At 50.0% G+C, this 16106-nt stretch overlaps 2 protein-coding genes and 1 long non-coding RNA gene across 4 annotated transcripts; 2 read left to right on the top strand and 1 right to left on the bottom strand.

The window, feature by feature from the left end:
* The first annotated feature begins 1027 nt into the window (after positions 1–1027).
* Positions 1028–3686, top strand: naa50 (N-alpha-acetyltransferase 50, NatE catalytic subunit). Of its 2 annotated transcripts, none has more exons than XM_052054602.1 (5): positions 1028–1226; positions 2311–2444; positions 2626–2745; positions 2820–2886; positions 3390–3686. In XM_052054602.1, exons 1-5 carry the CDS (start codon positions 1219–1221, stop codon positions 3565–3567), a joined length of 507 nt encoding a protein of 168 aa, XP_051910562.1. In that variant the 5' UTR covers positions 1028–1218; the 3' UTR covers positions 3568–3686. The 2 variants fall into 2 exon arrangements, with proteins under 2 accessions (XP_051910562.1, XP_051910561.1); XM_052054601.1 differs by having other exon boundaries at positions 1029–1226; positions 2308–2444.
* Positions 3687–3993: 307 nt separating this feature from the next.
* LOC127593286 (uncharacterized) lies at positions 3994–14756 on the bottom strand. Its single transcript, XR_007960368.1, has 3 exons — positions 14441–14756; positions 5903–5993; positions 3994–4654 (listed from the first exon to the last, which is right to left on the bottom strand). It is a non-coding gene; the product is annotated as an uncharacterized LOC127593286 (long non-coding RNA).
* Positions 4914–14037, top strand: LOC127593270 (basic helix-loop-helix domain-containing protein USF3). Its single transcript, XM_052054586.1, has 7 exons — positions 4914–5052; positions 5466–5586; positions 5668–5699; positions 5773–5855; positions 5922–6018; positions 6896–11247; positions 11951–14037. Exons 2-7 carry the CDS (start codon positions 5543–5545, stop codon positions 13673–13675), a joined length of 6333 nt encoding a protein of 2110 aa, XP_051910546.1. The 5' UTR covers positions 4914–5052; positions 5466–5542; the 3' UTR covers positions 13676–14037.
* Positions 14757–16106: the final 1350 nt, after the last annotated feature.

Raw genomic sequence — 16106 nt, 5'->3', positions numbered from 1 at the left:
CAAACGCTCGGATATTACGTTCGAAATGTATTTATATTGAATAATGTATATTAATTTTATGATGATGTAATTTGAACAAATGGCCAAGTGACTTTTCGAAAGTAGCGAAGGCAAATCGAGCACGTGACTAATATTTATGCACTGACGCTTGAGCCAAAATGTAGTCGCTCGAGAAATGAATCTGGAGTGACTTTAGCGCTCATTTTTAACCCCTGAGATGGAGTGAGTTTTTTTTAATCCATGACTGGCTCTCAGGCCTGCTGGGTTTTGCATTGAAAGAGGATGAACAGTACACATTTCGATTTGTTTTATTTCCTTCTTTGTCTTGTTTTTCTCAAAGCTCTGTTTTATATTTATTTTTTAATCTTATTTTAGGTATGTTTTTGAGTCTCAGCCTAAGAGAAGGCATTGACAGCTTACTAAAATACATTAGCATTTCCTCTCATTCTATTTATCATGTTCTTAACCTACTTCTAGCAAGGGCTGAATATTTTTTTAAAAAAGAATCTAACTGCAATTTTTTCCTCCTTAATGCTGCGGTTTAATATCCGATTATTTTTCAAGGTGATCATGCCATTTATTTTATTAAAACAAGCACAAACAATAAATTCATCCGTTACAATAAACAACATGCGACTTAAAATATGTAATTGTTTTGGTCTTAGAGGTTGGTCTACTTTGGTTTCGCATAAAGTTGAATGAACCATGAATTAATTTAAAGGACAGTTTATTTTTATTTCGAATTGTTATTTATTAAACACTTAGTCTTTTAATCGTTCACTGTGGCAATTTCATAAAACTCTACCAAACACGCACATACACCCAATTTATCTTTTTTCCCTTTTATTCTCACAAGTGTCCTAATAAAACTAGTGATTGTTGTTCCAACATTTCAAACGCTCGAAAGAAACACACACAACCAACAAAAACTTTTACTGTAGTTTACACCATGACAGAACAAAATCAGGGCACACGCGGTTGTAGTTCACCGTTGTAGTGCGCGTGCGCGATGCTGCGAGTGCGCGTGCGCCGGGTCAGGGTTGACAGTCTCCCCACAATCGTGGAAAGCGGTGCGGCGGCTAAGCTAACCGTCGCAACGAGCTACATGTGGAGGGTAAAACGAGAAGGCATCCCCGACCCCAACTCTGTCAAATCTCCCCGTGCTCGCCAATTACGACGCTAAAAGTCGAGACTCGGTGAAAATTATATCCGTTTAGGATGAAAGGGTGAGTGTTCGCTTCTTAAGCTGCGAATCAAGTCGTTGCCGACTCATTTTATCACCTGGGGACGAGACGGCGAGGCTAGCCAAACTAGCTAGCTTAGCCTAGCCCGGCTAAGCTATTTTTAAACTCGATACCAGAGCCGGTCGTGGATGAATAAAAAGAAGCCCGCGACAGCGCCGTTGATGACCGAACGTCATCGCCGATTGCCCGCCGATTTCAAGCCGCTGCGTGTGGAATGCTTGCGGCTGTTTCGAACTAGCGAGCAGTAACTAACCTACGTATGTGCGTTTTTTTCCCCACGTTAATTAGACAGCGGGTAATGTGAACGTTCGTTTACTGAATTCACTCACCAACTAACTAATTAATGAGGAAACCGCACTATGTTTCTGTTTATATAAAATAAAGTCACGTCAAAGGTTAATTATGGACTTTGGAATGTAGTTACTAAATGTCAGCAATGACAAGCGTGCGTTTTTGGTCAAGGGGGTTCATCTCGCGGCTTGGCGGTTCTTGCGGGTTCGAAACTCGGCTGTGTGAATTGACATGTTCTTTTTTTCCTCCCCAACTTCTTCTACTTGCATGGTATGTTCATTGAAAACCTTTCAGAACACCCGTAAGCATGTCTGAGTCCACGGTTTAAGTCAGCTTGCTTAAACTGCAGCTGACTCGACATCCTAATGAGAACAAGCGCTATAGAAAATGAATGGATGGGTTCAGTTCTTCCTCACCTTTCTCCTGCATTGTCAGTGGAACTGTGTTTGTGTGTGTGAGAGAGAATGGTGAGCACAATACATTCACACCAGAGCCATTGTTTGTAAAGATAAAAATAAAGCAACAAAATTGCACCGCATATTTTCACTACATGGGCACAGTTCATAGTAAAACAACAACACAGCAAAACTTGTCATTGTTTTATAACGATGTAATGATAATTTCAGATTTTTCTCATGTGTTCGCTTGTTTCTGTCCGTTGGTGATGTCATCTCATGCCCCAAAAAGCCAACGAAAAAGCACAGCGCTACTGATCGACTGCGCTGATGTGGGGCTTTGTGTCAGCCCTTTGACCGTTTTGCTGTTGTTCCAGTAGCCGGATCGAGCTGGGGGACGTGACGCCCCACAACATCAAGCAGCTGAAGCGCCTCAACCAGGTTATCTTCCCCGTCAGCTACAACGACAAGTTCTACAAGGATGTGCTCGAGGTGGGCGAGCTTGCCAAGCTCGGTAAGGGACAACCACAATTAAGTTTTTTTCCCCCCAAACAGTTGAACATACTGTATGTCTTATTCTTTTATCATGTACAGCAGAAAACTTAACCGATTGAACACCATGAAGATGTACAGTTTGGAAAGGATGATTAAATTGAAGGGTTTTTTTTGGGGTGGGGGGTCTTCTCATTTGGCAGCATACTTTAATGACATTGCGGTGGGCGCCGTGTGCTGCCGAGTGGACCACTCTCAGAACCAGAAGCGATTGTATATCATGACACTGGGCTGCCTCGCGCCCTACCGGAGACTCGGCATTGGTGAGCTACACAAAATGGAGGAAAATGTTTTTTTTTTCCAAAGTGTTTTTATTTAATTGTTTTGCTACCTGCAGGTACAAAGATGCTGAACCACGTGCTCAACATCTGCGAGAAGGACGGCACTTTTGACAACATTTACCTGTGAGTGTCCTACGTTTTCCGATTTAATGGACATTGATTAATCCGTCATCATAAAAATATGTATTAAATGCAAAGCAAAACTGCTCTTTGAATAAAATGATCGCAAAGGTACACTATTTGCATTTTGTTGGAACAAGTGTAAACCATCCATCCATCCACCCATTTCCTACTCGTTCCTTATTTCTCAAATACATTTCAGTGGCCGGCAATTAAATGCAGACTTTCGCTATATGGTTGCCGGCCCAGTTGATATTACCCACGAACAGTGGTGGTACACACTGAATTTAAAAATAAAGTGAATGAATTCACAGCAGCCAACTCTCATTCACCGACACCCATGTCACTCACCAGATCATGTTTCGTCTTTTAAAGCCAGACAGACAGTCACCAATACTACAGTAGAATGTGAGCACGGCGACCAAGAAAAATCTTTTTTTTTTTAAGTTCAATTACTTGATTAATCAATATTCTAACTCCAGATTTTTTTTTAATCATTCCACCAGTCACGTGCAGATCAGCAATGAGTCGGCCATCGACTTCTACCAAAAGTTCGGCTTCGAGATCATCGAGACGAAGAAGAACTACTATAAGAGGATAGAGCCGGCAGACGCGCACGTCCTGCAGAAAAGCCTGCGAAGCCCGAGCGTATCGTCGAGCAGAGAGCTTCAGAAGACTGAGTAGAGGAGGGGGTGACGGGCGGACGGACCGACCGACGGGCAGGCGGGCATCACCCGCTTTTCGGAAAAACCAGCACACTTGACCTGCGCATAAAAGATCTGTGACAAACGCTCCCACCCCCCTCAAGGATGCTTACAAAGACAAAATTGGGGAAGAAAAAAAAAAACGCTTGGCAAATGAGTACATTTGGATTGACCCCCCCTCACCCCTGTTTCCTCATACAGCTGATTGACAAAGTGTCCCAAAAAGTGCTCCTCCGATTGACAACCTGAGTGTGGTGTTTGCAATGCGTACTTTGTGCGTGACTTGGTTTTGATGCAGTTCTAAAATGTTAAATGGGGACAGGGGGCTGTTATCCTTCGTTTCTGGTTTTGAAATGGTTTAGAAGACCGCACATGATGGTTTGTGTGGTTTTTTTGGGGGGGCGGGTGAATGTTTTCTCCGTTGGCCATTTGGAACACTTAAGGTGGTGGTGTGTTTGAAATTCATTTAAAACCCCATTTAGCTGTTCTTTTGATTTTTGTTTGGTTTTATTTTTCACATTGCAGAGGTTGAGCGTTTCAGAGGTTCTCCTGGGTTTGGGAAATAGTATTGAATGTCAATGCGTTCTTCTGCAAAGGGGAAACACTTTTTTTTTTGTTTAATGGAGGGCGACATGGCAGAGCTGGTCGCCCCCCCAACAACTTCCTGCCGAGAATTGGCCGCCGAAGTGGTCAGCTTGTGGTTTTTCTTTTTGAAGCTCTTGTGCGAACGTGTATGCGTGCGTGCCTGCGAGCGTGTTTTACCCAGAGGAAGCTCTGACTCCGTATGCATGCAAGGAGACTTGTGTCCTCTCTACTGTAGAATAAGCATGGTTTCTTTCTTTGAAGAATTTTATCTTTTTCTGGAGCTCTATATTGTATGACTTTTTAACGTCTAAATAAATGACTATTTGCAGTAAAGATGATGTCTGTCGTCAAGATACAAGTATAAGGGAAGGAAGACAAATTACTCACCCTGTGAATTATCAGAGATGGTATCGATAATTGCTTGACTTTACCACTTTGCTGTGTCTTTCAATTTCCGGCTTTATGGTTTTGACACGGTTCCTCTTCCAGCACACGATGCAAACGAATTGAAAGTATGAAAACAAAACAACGACTCGTGAGGAAAATTATGTATTAGAACAGCCTGCGTACCAAGAAATTAAATATCCTGCAACTCGTTTTGGGTTAAATTTCGGAAGAAAAAAAAATAAGACTTCACCAACATACAAAAGTGGTTGAGATTTACGCACATCCATACGCGCTTTTTGATTGGCTACTTCGCCCATGCTTTGAAATCTGATTGGATGTTTTCCTTGGGCGCCCGCCTCTTCTCACAGCTCGGATTGTTTTGGGAGCTGGGTTGAAATAGCATGCTAAGGGAGTTAGCACACAGTTAGCTTTTCAAACATCTCTCTGAAGTTGTCGTTGGCGCTGACACCTAAATAAAATGTCCAAACTACAGGTGGGTGGGAATATGCCCTCTTATAAAAGCGTTTTTTCAGCGGAGTAGCGACGAAACGGCGCTCGTTTTCGGGTTAAAAAATGAGCTAGGCTAATTATTAGCGAGCTAGCCGGGTTAAGCACATATTGCTACTTTGTTTTTGATTCAACAGTGTGCTAACTAAATAAAGCCACTGCACAATATCCAGAATACGCGTTTTGTCACACTTTGCGTACAAACGCATTCAAATGAGCCAAGAGTACTTGCAATGCTATCTAAAGGTTGTGTGTTGCAGGAGCATTGTATTTGTTTTAATGGGGCAACGATTGCTTCTAAGCCACCCTGGGACAAGTTCTCCGATTTACAGTATCTTTAATTTATTTTATGCATGTAGTGTCATCGTGGATATTGTTGCAAGGATGTTTGCATTGCAGGACGGCCACAGGAAGGATCTCAGGTCAAACTGGTGAGGGTGTGCTAACCCGCCTGTCAGGCAACAGTTTGGGAAAGGATGCCTGAGATCACTGAAACCGAGACAACTGGTCGAAAACCAAAGTAAATCTGATTTGAATTATCACCGCTTTAAAAAAACCCGTCCTGTTAAATAATCAGCTTTGTTTCCCAACTATTTTGCAGAAAGAAGAAAAACAAAGAATCCCACAATGCTGGTAAAATATTCAAATGTTTAAATGTCACCTGTCTTGACCTTGCGGTCACCTACATTTCCACTTTTGTGTTCAGTTGAGCGGCACCGCAAAGAGAAGATAAATGCAGGGATCAACCGCATTGGCAATCTGTTGCCGTGTTCACAAGCGCTAAAACAGGTGAAACGCATTCGAGTGCTATTGTAAATTCAATTCAGTTCACTCACCCTTGTCCTGTGTATGCAGAGTAAGAACATGATCCTGGACCAGGCTTTTCGCTACATCACAGAGCTGAAGAAACAAAATGACACGCTGCTCCTGGAAGGCGGTGATAAAGTCCAAGGTAAAGATTAGATCACATCAGAATACAACAATTTGTAATGCTGATGAAGAATCCCTTTTTTCCCAACAACACTAAATGTTATTTTTCCTTTGATAGTAGCAGGACAGGTGCTTTCTATGAAAGCAGGCATATACCGTATTGGCCTGAATCTAAGACGGCGCTGATTAAAAGATGATCCCCCTCTTTTTCCAAGTTTGAAAAAAGACTTTTTGAACACCAAAATCATTTTTATACAGAAAATAATTACAGTACATCTGAAACAAATGATTCTAACAATATATTTGAGAGAAAAAGCATGTTATTTTGCCTCATTCAAATCTTAATATCGGAACATTTAAATATGTAAACTAAAGTGCAATCACATTCTTAAATGAATTGTGTCTGGTTTTTGAAATGTAAATTACATCATAACTTTTCAGCTGCAGGTTAACCTGGCCGATCTTTGACCCACTTTTCTCCAGATTGTCGCTACGTTTCTCCATTTTCTGTTCTCTCCTATTATTTTCTTCTCTTTTGTTTCTTACCGCTATATTTTATTTTTATTCTTCGTGCTACCGCTATTTTTATTTTTATTCTTCGTGACAGGGGAGTCAAGTTCAGCATTCGCTTCAATGATATCTGGCGCCATCTAGCGTCGTGAATGGGTATAATGTCTAGACCCCGAATATAAGACAACGCCCACTTTTTCAGTCTTATTTCAATGCAAGAAACACCGTCTTATATTCGGGCCAATAAGGTATATATATTTTTTGACACATGAAAGCGAGAGAGAGAGGTTTTCCTGATTGTGATATCTGGCAGAATGTATTGCATTGGTGGAAGTATTTTTTCCAGCCTGGGCATGGGACAAATGGTCGTATGTTCTTGGCTTCCACAGCGGAGGAGATCCGCCGACTGCGGCATCATTGCGAGGAGCTTCGCAAGGAGAGCGCCCACTACATCGAACTCCTCAAAGCCCACGACATCAATTTCCTTGAAGACCCCACGGTCCACTGGAAGGGCAAGCGGAGCTGTGCCAAAGTGGCCAAAGTGACCCCCACTCATCAGCTGCCCAAGGGCATCATCGTCTATTCCAACGGCAACGTGACGTGCCCCACGGGAAAAGAGACCGCCCCCGGGAAGCAGCCCTCGGAAACCTTAATCCTCCAGCCCCCCTTGGAGGCGAGCGCAAGCGTGAGGGTGAACGGAGCCTTGCTCCAAGTCACTACTTCCGCCGCGTCGCTTCACTCCGGTTCCAGCGTCGCCCAGTCGACGGCAGGCCTCGCGTTGGTGGAGCAGCGTGCGATTGAGAAGACGCCTCAGCCGCCCTCCGTGTCGTACATCACCCTCCATCTCCCCGCCGTAAACGCCGGGCTGCCCCAGCCCCCTGCCGCCTCCGCCCAGACCAACGTAGCCCCGCCTTCAGCGCCTCCACTGCCCGTCTCCTGTCTCGCCACAATAAATCAGACTGTGAGGGACACCGCCCTCAGGACCGTAAGTTACACTGGCATCCCCAACAGTCAAGCCCTTCTCCGAGCGGGGGCGGCGGGCAGCACGCAAACCACGTGGACAACGCTGCAGATGGCGGGCAACACGGTGCAGCCCGTCTGCCAGAGTCTCGGTAGCACCACGCAGGCTGTCCGCCAGGTGACGGTGTGTCCCGCGGGCCCCAAGCCTCCTCCGGTTCGGCCGATTCAAATCCAGATGCGGCCTCCTCCTGCGCCTGCGCAACAAGCCCCCGTCACCGCGCATATTCAGGCAAACCCGCCGCAGCTGCGCCCTGCCGTCCCAGTCCTGGCCCCGCAACCTCGGTGCGCCGTGCTACCGCAGCCGGCCGCGGTGGCCCATCCCGCCGTCGTTTCCCAGCCCCAGTCGGCCGTCCTCCAGCCCGCCTCGCTCGTTCCCCACCCTTCGGCGGCGCTGATCCCTCAAGCTCAACCGCAGGCCGCCGTGCTGCCGCTCCTCCAGACCATGCAGGTGCTGCAGGTCAAAGCGAGCGGCGCGGCGGCCACGGCGCCGCAGAGCAGCAACAGCAACAACCCCAGCGTGGTCATTCTGCAGCAGGCCAACTCCTGCCCGAGCCAGCCGGTCATAAGAGAAGAAGCGAGCAATCCGGCGCCCTGTCAACATATCGTCATCATCCAAGCTTCTAATCACGCTGCACCCGCCCCTCAGAATCCTAATCTTGGCTTGGTCGCGGCCCCCGTCGCCGCCGCCCCCCCTGCCGCCGCCGCGCCTTCGTCGGCGCCAGCCACTCAAACAGCCAACAGTTCAACATCAACATTGCAGAGCGTGGGCGGGAAGCAGCTGGTGCACATTCTCCCGCGCCCGGCGCAGCCTCCGGTGAGCCATTCGTCACAGGCGAGCCAGACACCTGCCGAAGTCCACGCGACGCCGCAGACCATCACTGTGAACGGGCAGGTTTTCGCCCTAAAGGCCATGAAGACTTCGGACAAAACCGCATCCCAAAGTACAATTCAGCTGATCCAGCCGACCACCACGGAGGAACCCACCACCAACGTGGCTCTCAAGAGTCTCGGGGCCCTCAGTTCTCTCAACCAGAGCATCTCCCAGGGCCTTCCGCTGAGCATTTCTAGCCAGAGCAACAACAGCGGCCCGCCTGCAGCGACTCCATCTCCGGCGGTGCGGCAGAAACAACTGGCTACTGCTCCCGGGACCGTCCCCGGAGCCGCGGCGGTCCCGCCTGTCCAGCAATCGAAAGCGCCAGTCAAATCTGGACAAGCGGCGAGTGCGGCCAAGGCTGCCGGAAAGAGGCTGCAGACGACTCTGCACGCTAAGCGATCGGCGGCGAAAAGGACGAAAGCATCGAAGAAAAGCATGCTCAGCCAAGCTAGCTCAGACGAAAAACAGATGGCATCTCCTGCCTCAGACGTTCCTCCGGTAGCTGCTCTGACCGAGTCTGCCGGAACCGTACAAAGTGTCACTTGCCCACAAAGCCCGTCGAAAACCCTCGTTTGCGTTACATCCAGCGGCCCGACGGTACTTGATCAGCCCCGGCCAAAAAGCGTCGGCTCGGTCGACGTCAATGCCGATGATGTTATTTCCAGTCGAGCGAGCGCAAGCGTTGCTGCGAAGGCACTTGTGACCGTCAGCGCGGCGCCGGCCGCGGTTTCGGCGATCGGAGCCGTGGCCGCGAATGACAAAGCGGCCGCAGCTTCAAACGGGAGCTTGGCGGCGAGCAAGCCTGTAGAACGCGAAACGACCGGCACCGAGACTCGCACCACGCAAAGTAACTCGGCTCTTCCGTCGAGGGTATCGAAATCGAGCGCAACCGTTTTCGCGGCTGTGACCGGCGGTGACGTCGCGAACGGCGCCACCGCCGCTCACGCGGCACGTCCTACTTCGGTTTGCGCCACAGCAACTCAGAGTACACAATCGGTATCCTGTCCACAACAACCCAACGACATCAAATCGGCGCCTTGCGGTAAAGAACCCGCTTCTTCATCCACCGCGTCCACAACCTCAACTCCGTCGCCGTCGGTTGGCGCTTGTACGACACGGCAGCCCGACCCCAGCGTCAAACTTCCTCCGCCGCCGTTAGCGGCGGAGGCGAAGACCCGACAGGCCCAAGAAGAGAGGCCCGCTACAAGCTTAGCATCGTCCGATACAACGCAGAAGAAAGACTTTGCGCTATCTCACGGAGTTTACACAAACCTCGATGATCACACTTTGGAGCCCCCCGAGACGGATTCTCCCATGTCGACAGTGGCGGGGGGAGGCAGAGGCTTTTCGGTGGCCTCCATGCTCCCACAAGGTCAGGACATGAGCGCTTCCTCTGGCTCCTTTGGAACGTTTACCTTCACATCCGAGCAGGCCGAGATGCTCGCGTTGGCCATGTTGGAACAGGACAGTCCGGGGAGGAGGGCTGGAAGCTGCGTCGGGAATGACTCCGCCTCCGCCGCCGCCCCGGCCGCGTGGCAACCGCCAAAAGGTCCCGCCAGTCGGGAAAAAGCCACCGCCGCGCAGCAAGCCAAAGTGAGCAAACCCGTGGACGTGGTTAAAGCTCCCGGTCAGGTGTCCGTCAGAGGGCAGGGTGGCGACGGGTCCGTCAGCGGGACCGGCGGAAGCAGGCATCCGCAGAACCCGGCGGCTCATCTCATCACGTACTCCCAGTCGCAGTCTCTGCCGCAGGTCCAGACTCAGACCTCGGCCCAAAGCGGCACCGTGGCCAGCTTGAGCGTCAACAACCTGATCAGGCCCAGCTCCTCTCAGCAACCCTTCCCGGGATCTCCCAGTCTGGCGGGCCAGCAGTGCTCGGCCCCCTCGCCCGCCGTGGCCTCGGTCCACATTTCCCAATCGTCCAACAACACGCTGTCGCCCTGCTCGGGTGCCGGCCAGCTGAACGAGTACGCCCCCATGAAAACGGCTTTGATGAGGGCTCAGGCGGAGCGGCAAGTCAAGATCCTCTCCAAGCGGCAGGCCCAGGAGGAAGTCCTGCTCAACGGCGGCAAACGACCCAAGGCGTGCCCGGCGCCGGCGCCCGCCGTGGGCCACATGGACGTGAAAGGGGCGGACCACGGGCAGATGATGGTCGGACAAATGCCTCCCTCGTCGAGGATCAACTCCGAGGGCTCCCTCTTCTCCACAAACTCCTTCATGAGCACCGTCGTCCGAGCCACGGAGGCGCACTGCCCCCCCGAGCAGACCCAGCCGGGGGTGCTCCACCCGCCCCAGGGTCATCCGCAACATCCCGCCGCCCAGCACCTGGGAGGCAACCTGTACATGAAACAGCAGCAGCAAGAGCAGCAGAGACACCACCTGTACCATTTGCAACACCACCCGACCCAGCCCGACGCCGCGCAGTGCCACTCGCTCCACCAGAGGGCGCTCCAGCAAGAGCAGCACGCGCAGAAGAAGAGGGGGCTGGTCCGAGGCAGCCAGAGCGGCTCGCCGGCCGCCGCCCTGCAGCAAAAGCAGCATCACCTCGAAAAGTCCGCCGTCCAACGGCAGCACGCGCACCCGCAACAGGCGGCGCATCAGCATCAACAGTCGCATCCGCAGCAACGCCAAGTGCCTGCGCACCAACAGCAGCAGCAGCACCAACAGCAACATCATCAACAGCTGCAGCAGCAGCAGCAGAACTCCCACAGCAGGCACCAGCAGCATTTGCAACAACAGATACAGCAGCAGCAGCAGCACTTTCGACACCAGGAGAAAAGCTGCGAGGCCCAGGCAGCAGGAGCCAGAGCCCACCACAACAGCCACCTGGCGCAGCAGGACCACCTCAAGGTTCGTCGTCGCCGCTCGTATTGTCAAGTGGTCACTCGAGTCCAGGTTGGTCAAGTTCCAATACGTGGTGGGAACCGGTCTACAACTCTGGAAAATTGGTTTCCCGATACAAATGGGACCGTTGTGCGACTCCTAATTGGACAACCAAAATGGCAGACTTGTTTTTGTGGACCCACTCGTGACCAGGGTGAAAATAGCACGATATTTTTTTATTTTATTTTGAAATTCGTCTACTTTTATTTAATTTTCAGAGGTAGTTTGTATTGCGTCAAAGAGTAAACTACTATTTGGCCTGCAGGAATACAGCACTACCAAAATAATTACACTTGACGTGAAACCCGAAAGCTTGCGAAAGAGATGAATTGACAAAAACGAACATTTTTGCTATAATTATAGTTGACTATGCTACATTTTAGAATCGCAAACAGTCCGTTCGGTTTTCATTTTAGGCATTATTTTATTTTGTTGTCAAAAGTAGTTTGTCGGTTTTTAGTTCTTTCCTGAGTTTTCATTGTTTGAAAATGATACTTTAATACAAAATGAGTGATGTATTATTTTCTACAATTAGTCATGTAGAAAAATAAATTATCCGAATAAAGACGGATCTAAAACAAAGCATTTTCACCAAACCTCGAATTGAAACCGACTGAAATGACATTTTGCGACGTGACACGACGTTTGTATTTTGTGCGTCACCCCTCAGCCTGGCCAAGATCACGCTGCCATGCAGAGGATGATGACTTCCAGGACCCTGGATCATCAGCAGCAGCAACTCATCTCGCCGCCCAGCAATCCGGCGTCGCGCTCGTCCGAGCTGTCGTGCGCGCCATCGCGCCAGGAGCGCCACCGCGTCTCCAATTACTCTGCCGAGGCGCTAATTGGCAAAACCACCACGAGCGCCGATCAGCAGCAGCAGCAGCAGCGCATGGCTCACCATCTACCGCCGAGCCGCAGCGGCGCCGCGCCGGAGCAAGGCGACCTGCGCGGCTACATGGACGCGTCGGGACGAGGTAAAGCCAACGTGCCGCACAACCCGCAGGGACGAATCCCGTCGGACCACCCGGGCCCGAACGACGTTCAGCGCGTGTCGGAGTGCCTGCCGTTCAAAAGCATCGCGGCGGGACCAAGTGCGCATCAGCTCGCCGGTTTTGAGGCTCAGGTTTCCCGAGGGAGCGACCTGGCCGCCAAGCCGCAGAGGGCGCAGCCGCAGCAGGGAACCTTCCGCATGGGCGCCGGCCCCCCGCCAGACGGCAGGAACCGGGTCTCGGGTGGCTACGCGGGGGTCCATCTGGGGCCACAGGGGGCGCACGTAGGACCGGTGCTGCTGCGCGAGCAGGAAGCCTGTCACCAGAGTTTCATGCAGAGCCTCCTGTCGCCCGACGGGAACCACCAGAGGACGGCACAATGCTGCCCGCCGGTCAGCATGGAGTACCCCTCGGTGGACATCCAGGTCAAAGCGTCCAGCCCCGGCCAGAAAGCCTCCGCCATGAACAAAAGCCACATTTCTCAGGTCAACACCAATATGCACGGTGGCGTGCGGGCGGCCCACCCCGCCGAACCGGGCCGCCCTTCGGCACCCTCCAGGCCGCCCGTCAGCCAGCATTCGCGGCACGCGCCGCCTGCCAAGCTGAGACCGGGCGAGCGGCCCCGCCCGGGGACACTGCGGCCCGGCAACCCGTTCGAGCCCGAAGGCCATCTGCCCCTCCCGTCCGGGGGCGGCGTGCTCCTGGGCCGGACGCAGTCGGGGGGCGAAGCGCGGCGCAGCACCATCGTACGCTTCATGGCGGACGGCTCCCAGGCGCCCGGAGACAACAACCTGGTGGCCGAGCAGCACCTGGCGCAGAACTTCGGTTTCCCGTTCATCCCCGAAGGCGGCATGAACCCGCCCATCAACGCCAACTCCACCTTCATCCCGCCCGTCAGTCAACCCAACGCTTCCTCGCGCACGCCCTCCCTGATCCCCGTCGAGCCGCAGAACACGTTACCCTCCTTCTACCCGTCCTACTCGCCAGCCGCCCACCCCAGCCTGCCGGGCGACGTCACCCTGCAGTACTTTTCCAACCAGATGTTCACCAGCCCCGGCCCCGACAAGCCCAGCGCCCCGCCGCCCCTCAACAACCGCTTCGGCTCCATCCTGTCGCCGCCGCGCGCCGTCGGCTTTGCGCAAGCCAGCTTCCCACTGCTGCCCGACATGCCACCCATGCCCATCGCCAACTCGTCAGGCATCACGCCGCACATCTCCAATTTCAGTCTCACGTCGCTCTTCCCAGAGATCGCCGCCGGGATGCCCACCGACGGCTCGGCCATGCCCATGTCGCCGCTGCTGTCGCTTGCCAATGCGTCCGCCGCCGATTCGGGCAAGCAACCCAACAGGCCGGCGCACAACATCAGCCACATCCTCGGACACGACGGCAGCTCAGCCGTGTGACCGAGGAAACGGCGACAAACAATGTGAAAGGGGGCAATTGTTTACGTGACTCTTTCGATCGCATTTGTTGTCATGTTCATTGATCAGTTTTTTGCTTTTGCTTTTAGCTTTACCGGCGGCGTTATCAGTTTGTTTGTAAAAGAACAATCCAGTCTGTTTGGAACAAGAACTCTTTGGTTTTCTATATGTTGTTGAAGAAAGAAGAAACCTGCAGCGTTAATGTATTTGACTAACTTACAGTATATCAGGTTGTTCTGTACAGAATCAAGACTGTTTTGTAAATACACACGTTTCATATCAGAAGGTTAGATTGTGCATTTGTACATAAAGAAAATTAATAAAGTTTATAAGGGGATGTTTGACATCTCTGCCTGCTGAAAGTTTGTCTCACAACTAGGTGGCGTGCTTCGACTCCCCTACGCTATGAACATTTTGTCGAAACAGTGCCATTTAAAATGACTTATTAGGTTTCAAAATGTTTTTGTAAAACAATAAACTAGGAATTTTTAAAGTGTGTTTAATACAAATATTTTAGATTTTTCTGGAATGTAAGTATTTCAAGTGAAGTATTTTATTTAAATAATTTTAAAAAAGTTTAATTCCTGCCTGTACAAACTCCTCGCAATTTACTAGTCTTTGGGACCACAGTTCCATGGTTGGGGACATCCGATTTACAAGAGTAATTCGCTACACATTTATTTGGATCTTTTTATCACAGTCAAGAAAGAGGAAAGCATCAATAATAGCGTACGGGTCGGTGCCTACCTTGCCTTCCTTGCTTGATGCAGAGCTGGGTTATACAACTTGAAAGCGTTTTCGAAGGCTCCCTTGAAGCAGTTTCTTTTTATTTTAGAAGTCTTTGTGACTGCTTAACGCTTTCGAACGCTCCTTTGAAGCGGTTTTCCCTTTTGGGAGCCATTCCGTTCAATGTATCCAGTCGACATTGGGCCGTGTTTCGCATTCATTCATAACAACGCGGCTGTTTCTGGCATCTTTGATTGGCTGAATGTCGGACGTCGAGGAACTTCCGCCTGGCGACAACACGTGACATAACAAAGACGTTAACAGTCCGTTTTCTTCATTAAAGAGATGCAAAAAGCGAATAAACATTATAAACACGTTAAACTCTATTTTTGGGGAGAATTAAAAGATTTACGAACTTTCATTCGGCTAACGTCATTCACTAAAGCTATTAGATTTGTGATTGGATGATCAAACATGTGGGTGTGGAACTTCCGCCTACAAATGCAATAAATTTCCGTCCGCGCCTTTAACCGCGGAGGGACAACAGAACTGTACAACAAATTACCGCTATACACTATAAATTGGCGAACTGCTGTAAAGTTTACCGCAATTCGTGATGCACGTCGCCAATGAGGGTGACGCAATGCAAGAGTAAACAACAGAGATCGAGCCGCTCGTCTATAGAAAATAGTGGTAAAATGACTACGAAAAAAGGACCCGTTACTCAATTTGTACGGAAAAGGGGAGTTCGTAACTCGAGGTTCCACTGAAATGACCCAAGGACCACACGAGTAGCCCGCGAGTCGCTTCTAAAATTAAAATCCGTGATAGGACATTGTGATTTTGTAGCTGTGATTACAGTACATGAAAATAGGAACATTGGCAGAGATTTATACAAATAAAGTCCGGCATATTGATATTTACCCCTTGGGAAAAATCATTAAAAACTCATTCAATGCCAGACCGTAAAAACGCGTTTGCATGAACCCTATCATTTTTGATGTTTTTATTACAAAAATATGAAGGGCTTCGCTCACCTCCCTCAGTAAATATCAAGGCTGCGGGAATGATTACAGTATTATATATCTATCACCACTAGATGGAGATGGCAGGAGTGACTGTGATCAGATCTTGGTCCACAATTCGTCCGAGTGTGGGCTGTGGTACGGCGATTCTGCGTCCCGAGGCGGCGTGCGGAAGCTGTGAGGTAGTGAGAACATGGATAAATACCGGCAGCTAACTCAACAGAGCATTTTCAAATTAAATTTAAAAAAGGACGAAGTCCCATTGTCATCTTTGACGAATACACGCGCACACGCACAGCTCAACGGTATTGAAAACTTAATACATAGGTCATGCATTAGTGCAGCGTCTATCCTGCAATAAGCTATTTTGCAATCAAAGTGACCTTCAATTTGAGAAAAATGGCTGGCACTGAATGAGTTATGATCAGTCTACACAAAAGTTATTCATAATTATTCGTAGTAACAATAACACGATTAAAGGAAATTTGAGCACGATTGTTATCATAGAAGTGTAGATCAAACTTTGCATCGATTAGTACCCAAGAAGTAGCTCTCGGTTTCAAAAAGGTTGGTTTGCCCCTGGTCTTTTATTACACATTAGCATTTGTGTGTCAAAAGTTTTCAGACTTTTTGCCAGGGGTGCACAGCAGGCTACGTTTAGC

The sequence above is a fragment of the Hippocampus zosterae genome, chromosome 20 (genome assembly GCF_025434085.1).
Source record: "Hippocampus zosterae strain Florida chromosome 20, ASM2543408v3, whole genome shotgun sequence".
Taxonomy (NCBI): Eukaryota; Metazoa; Chordata; class Actinopteri; order Syngnathiformes; family Syngnathidae; genus Hippocampus; species Hippocampus zosterae.
The sequence above is the reverse complement of the archived record's forward strand: the minus strand, read 5'-3'. Positions and strand labels throughout refer to the sequence as shown.

Coding starts and splice junctions, on each gene's coding strand:
- naa50 (XM_052054601.1), top strand. Junction 2,445..2,625: donor GGGCGAGCTTGCCAAGCTCG/GTAAGGGACAAC, acceptor CTCATTTGGCAG/CATACTTTAATGACATTGCG. Junction 2,746..2,819: donor CTACCGGAGACTCGGCATTG/GTGAGCTACACA, acceptor TGCTACCTGCAG/GTACAAAGATGCTGAACCAC.
- LOC127593270 (XM_052054586.1), top strand. CDS start 5,543: ATGCCTGAGATCACTGAAACCGAGACAACTGGTCGAAAACCAAA. Junction 5,587..5,667: donor ACAACTGGTCGAAAACCAAA/GTAAATCTGATT, acceptor ACTATTTTGCAG/AAAGAAGAAAAACAAAGAAT. Junction 5,856..5,921: donor GTTCACAAGCGCTAAAACAG/GTGAAACGCATT, acceptor CTGTGTATGCAG/AGTAAGAACATGATCCTGGA.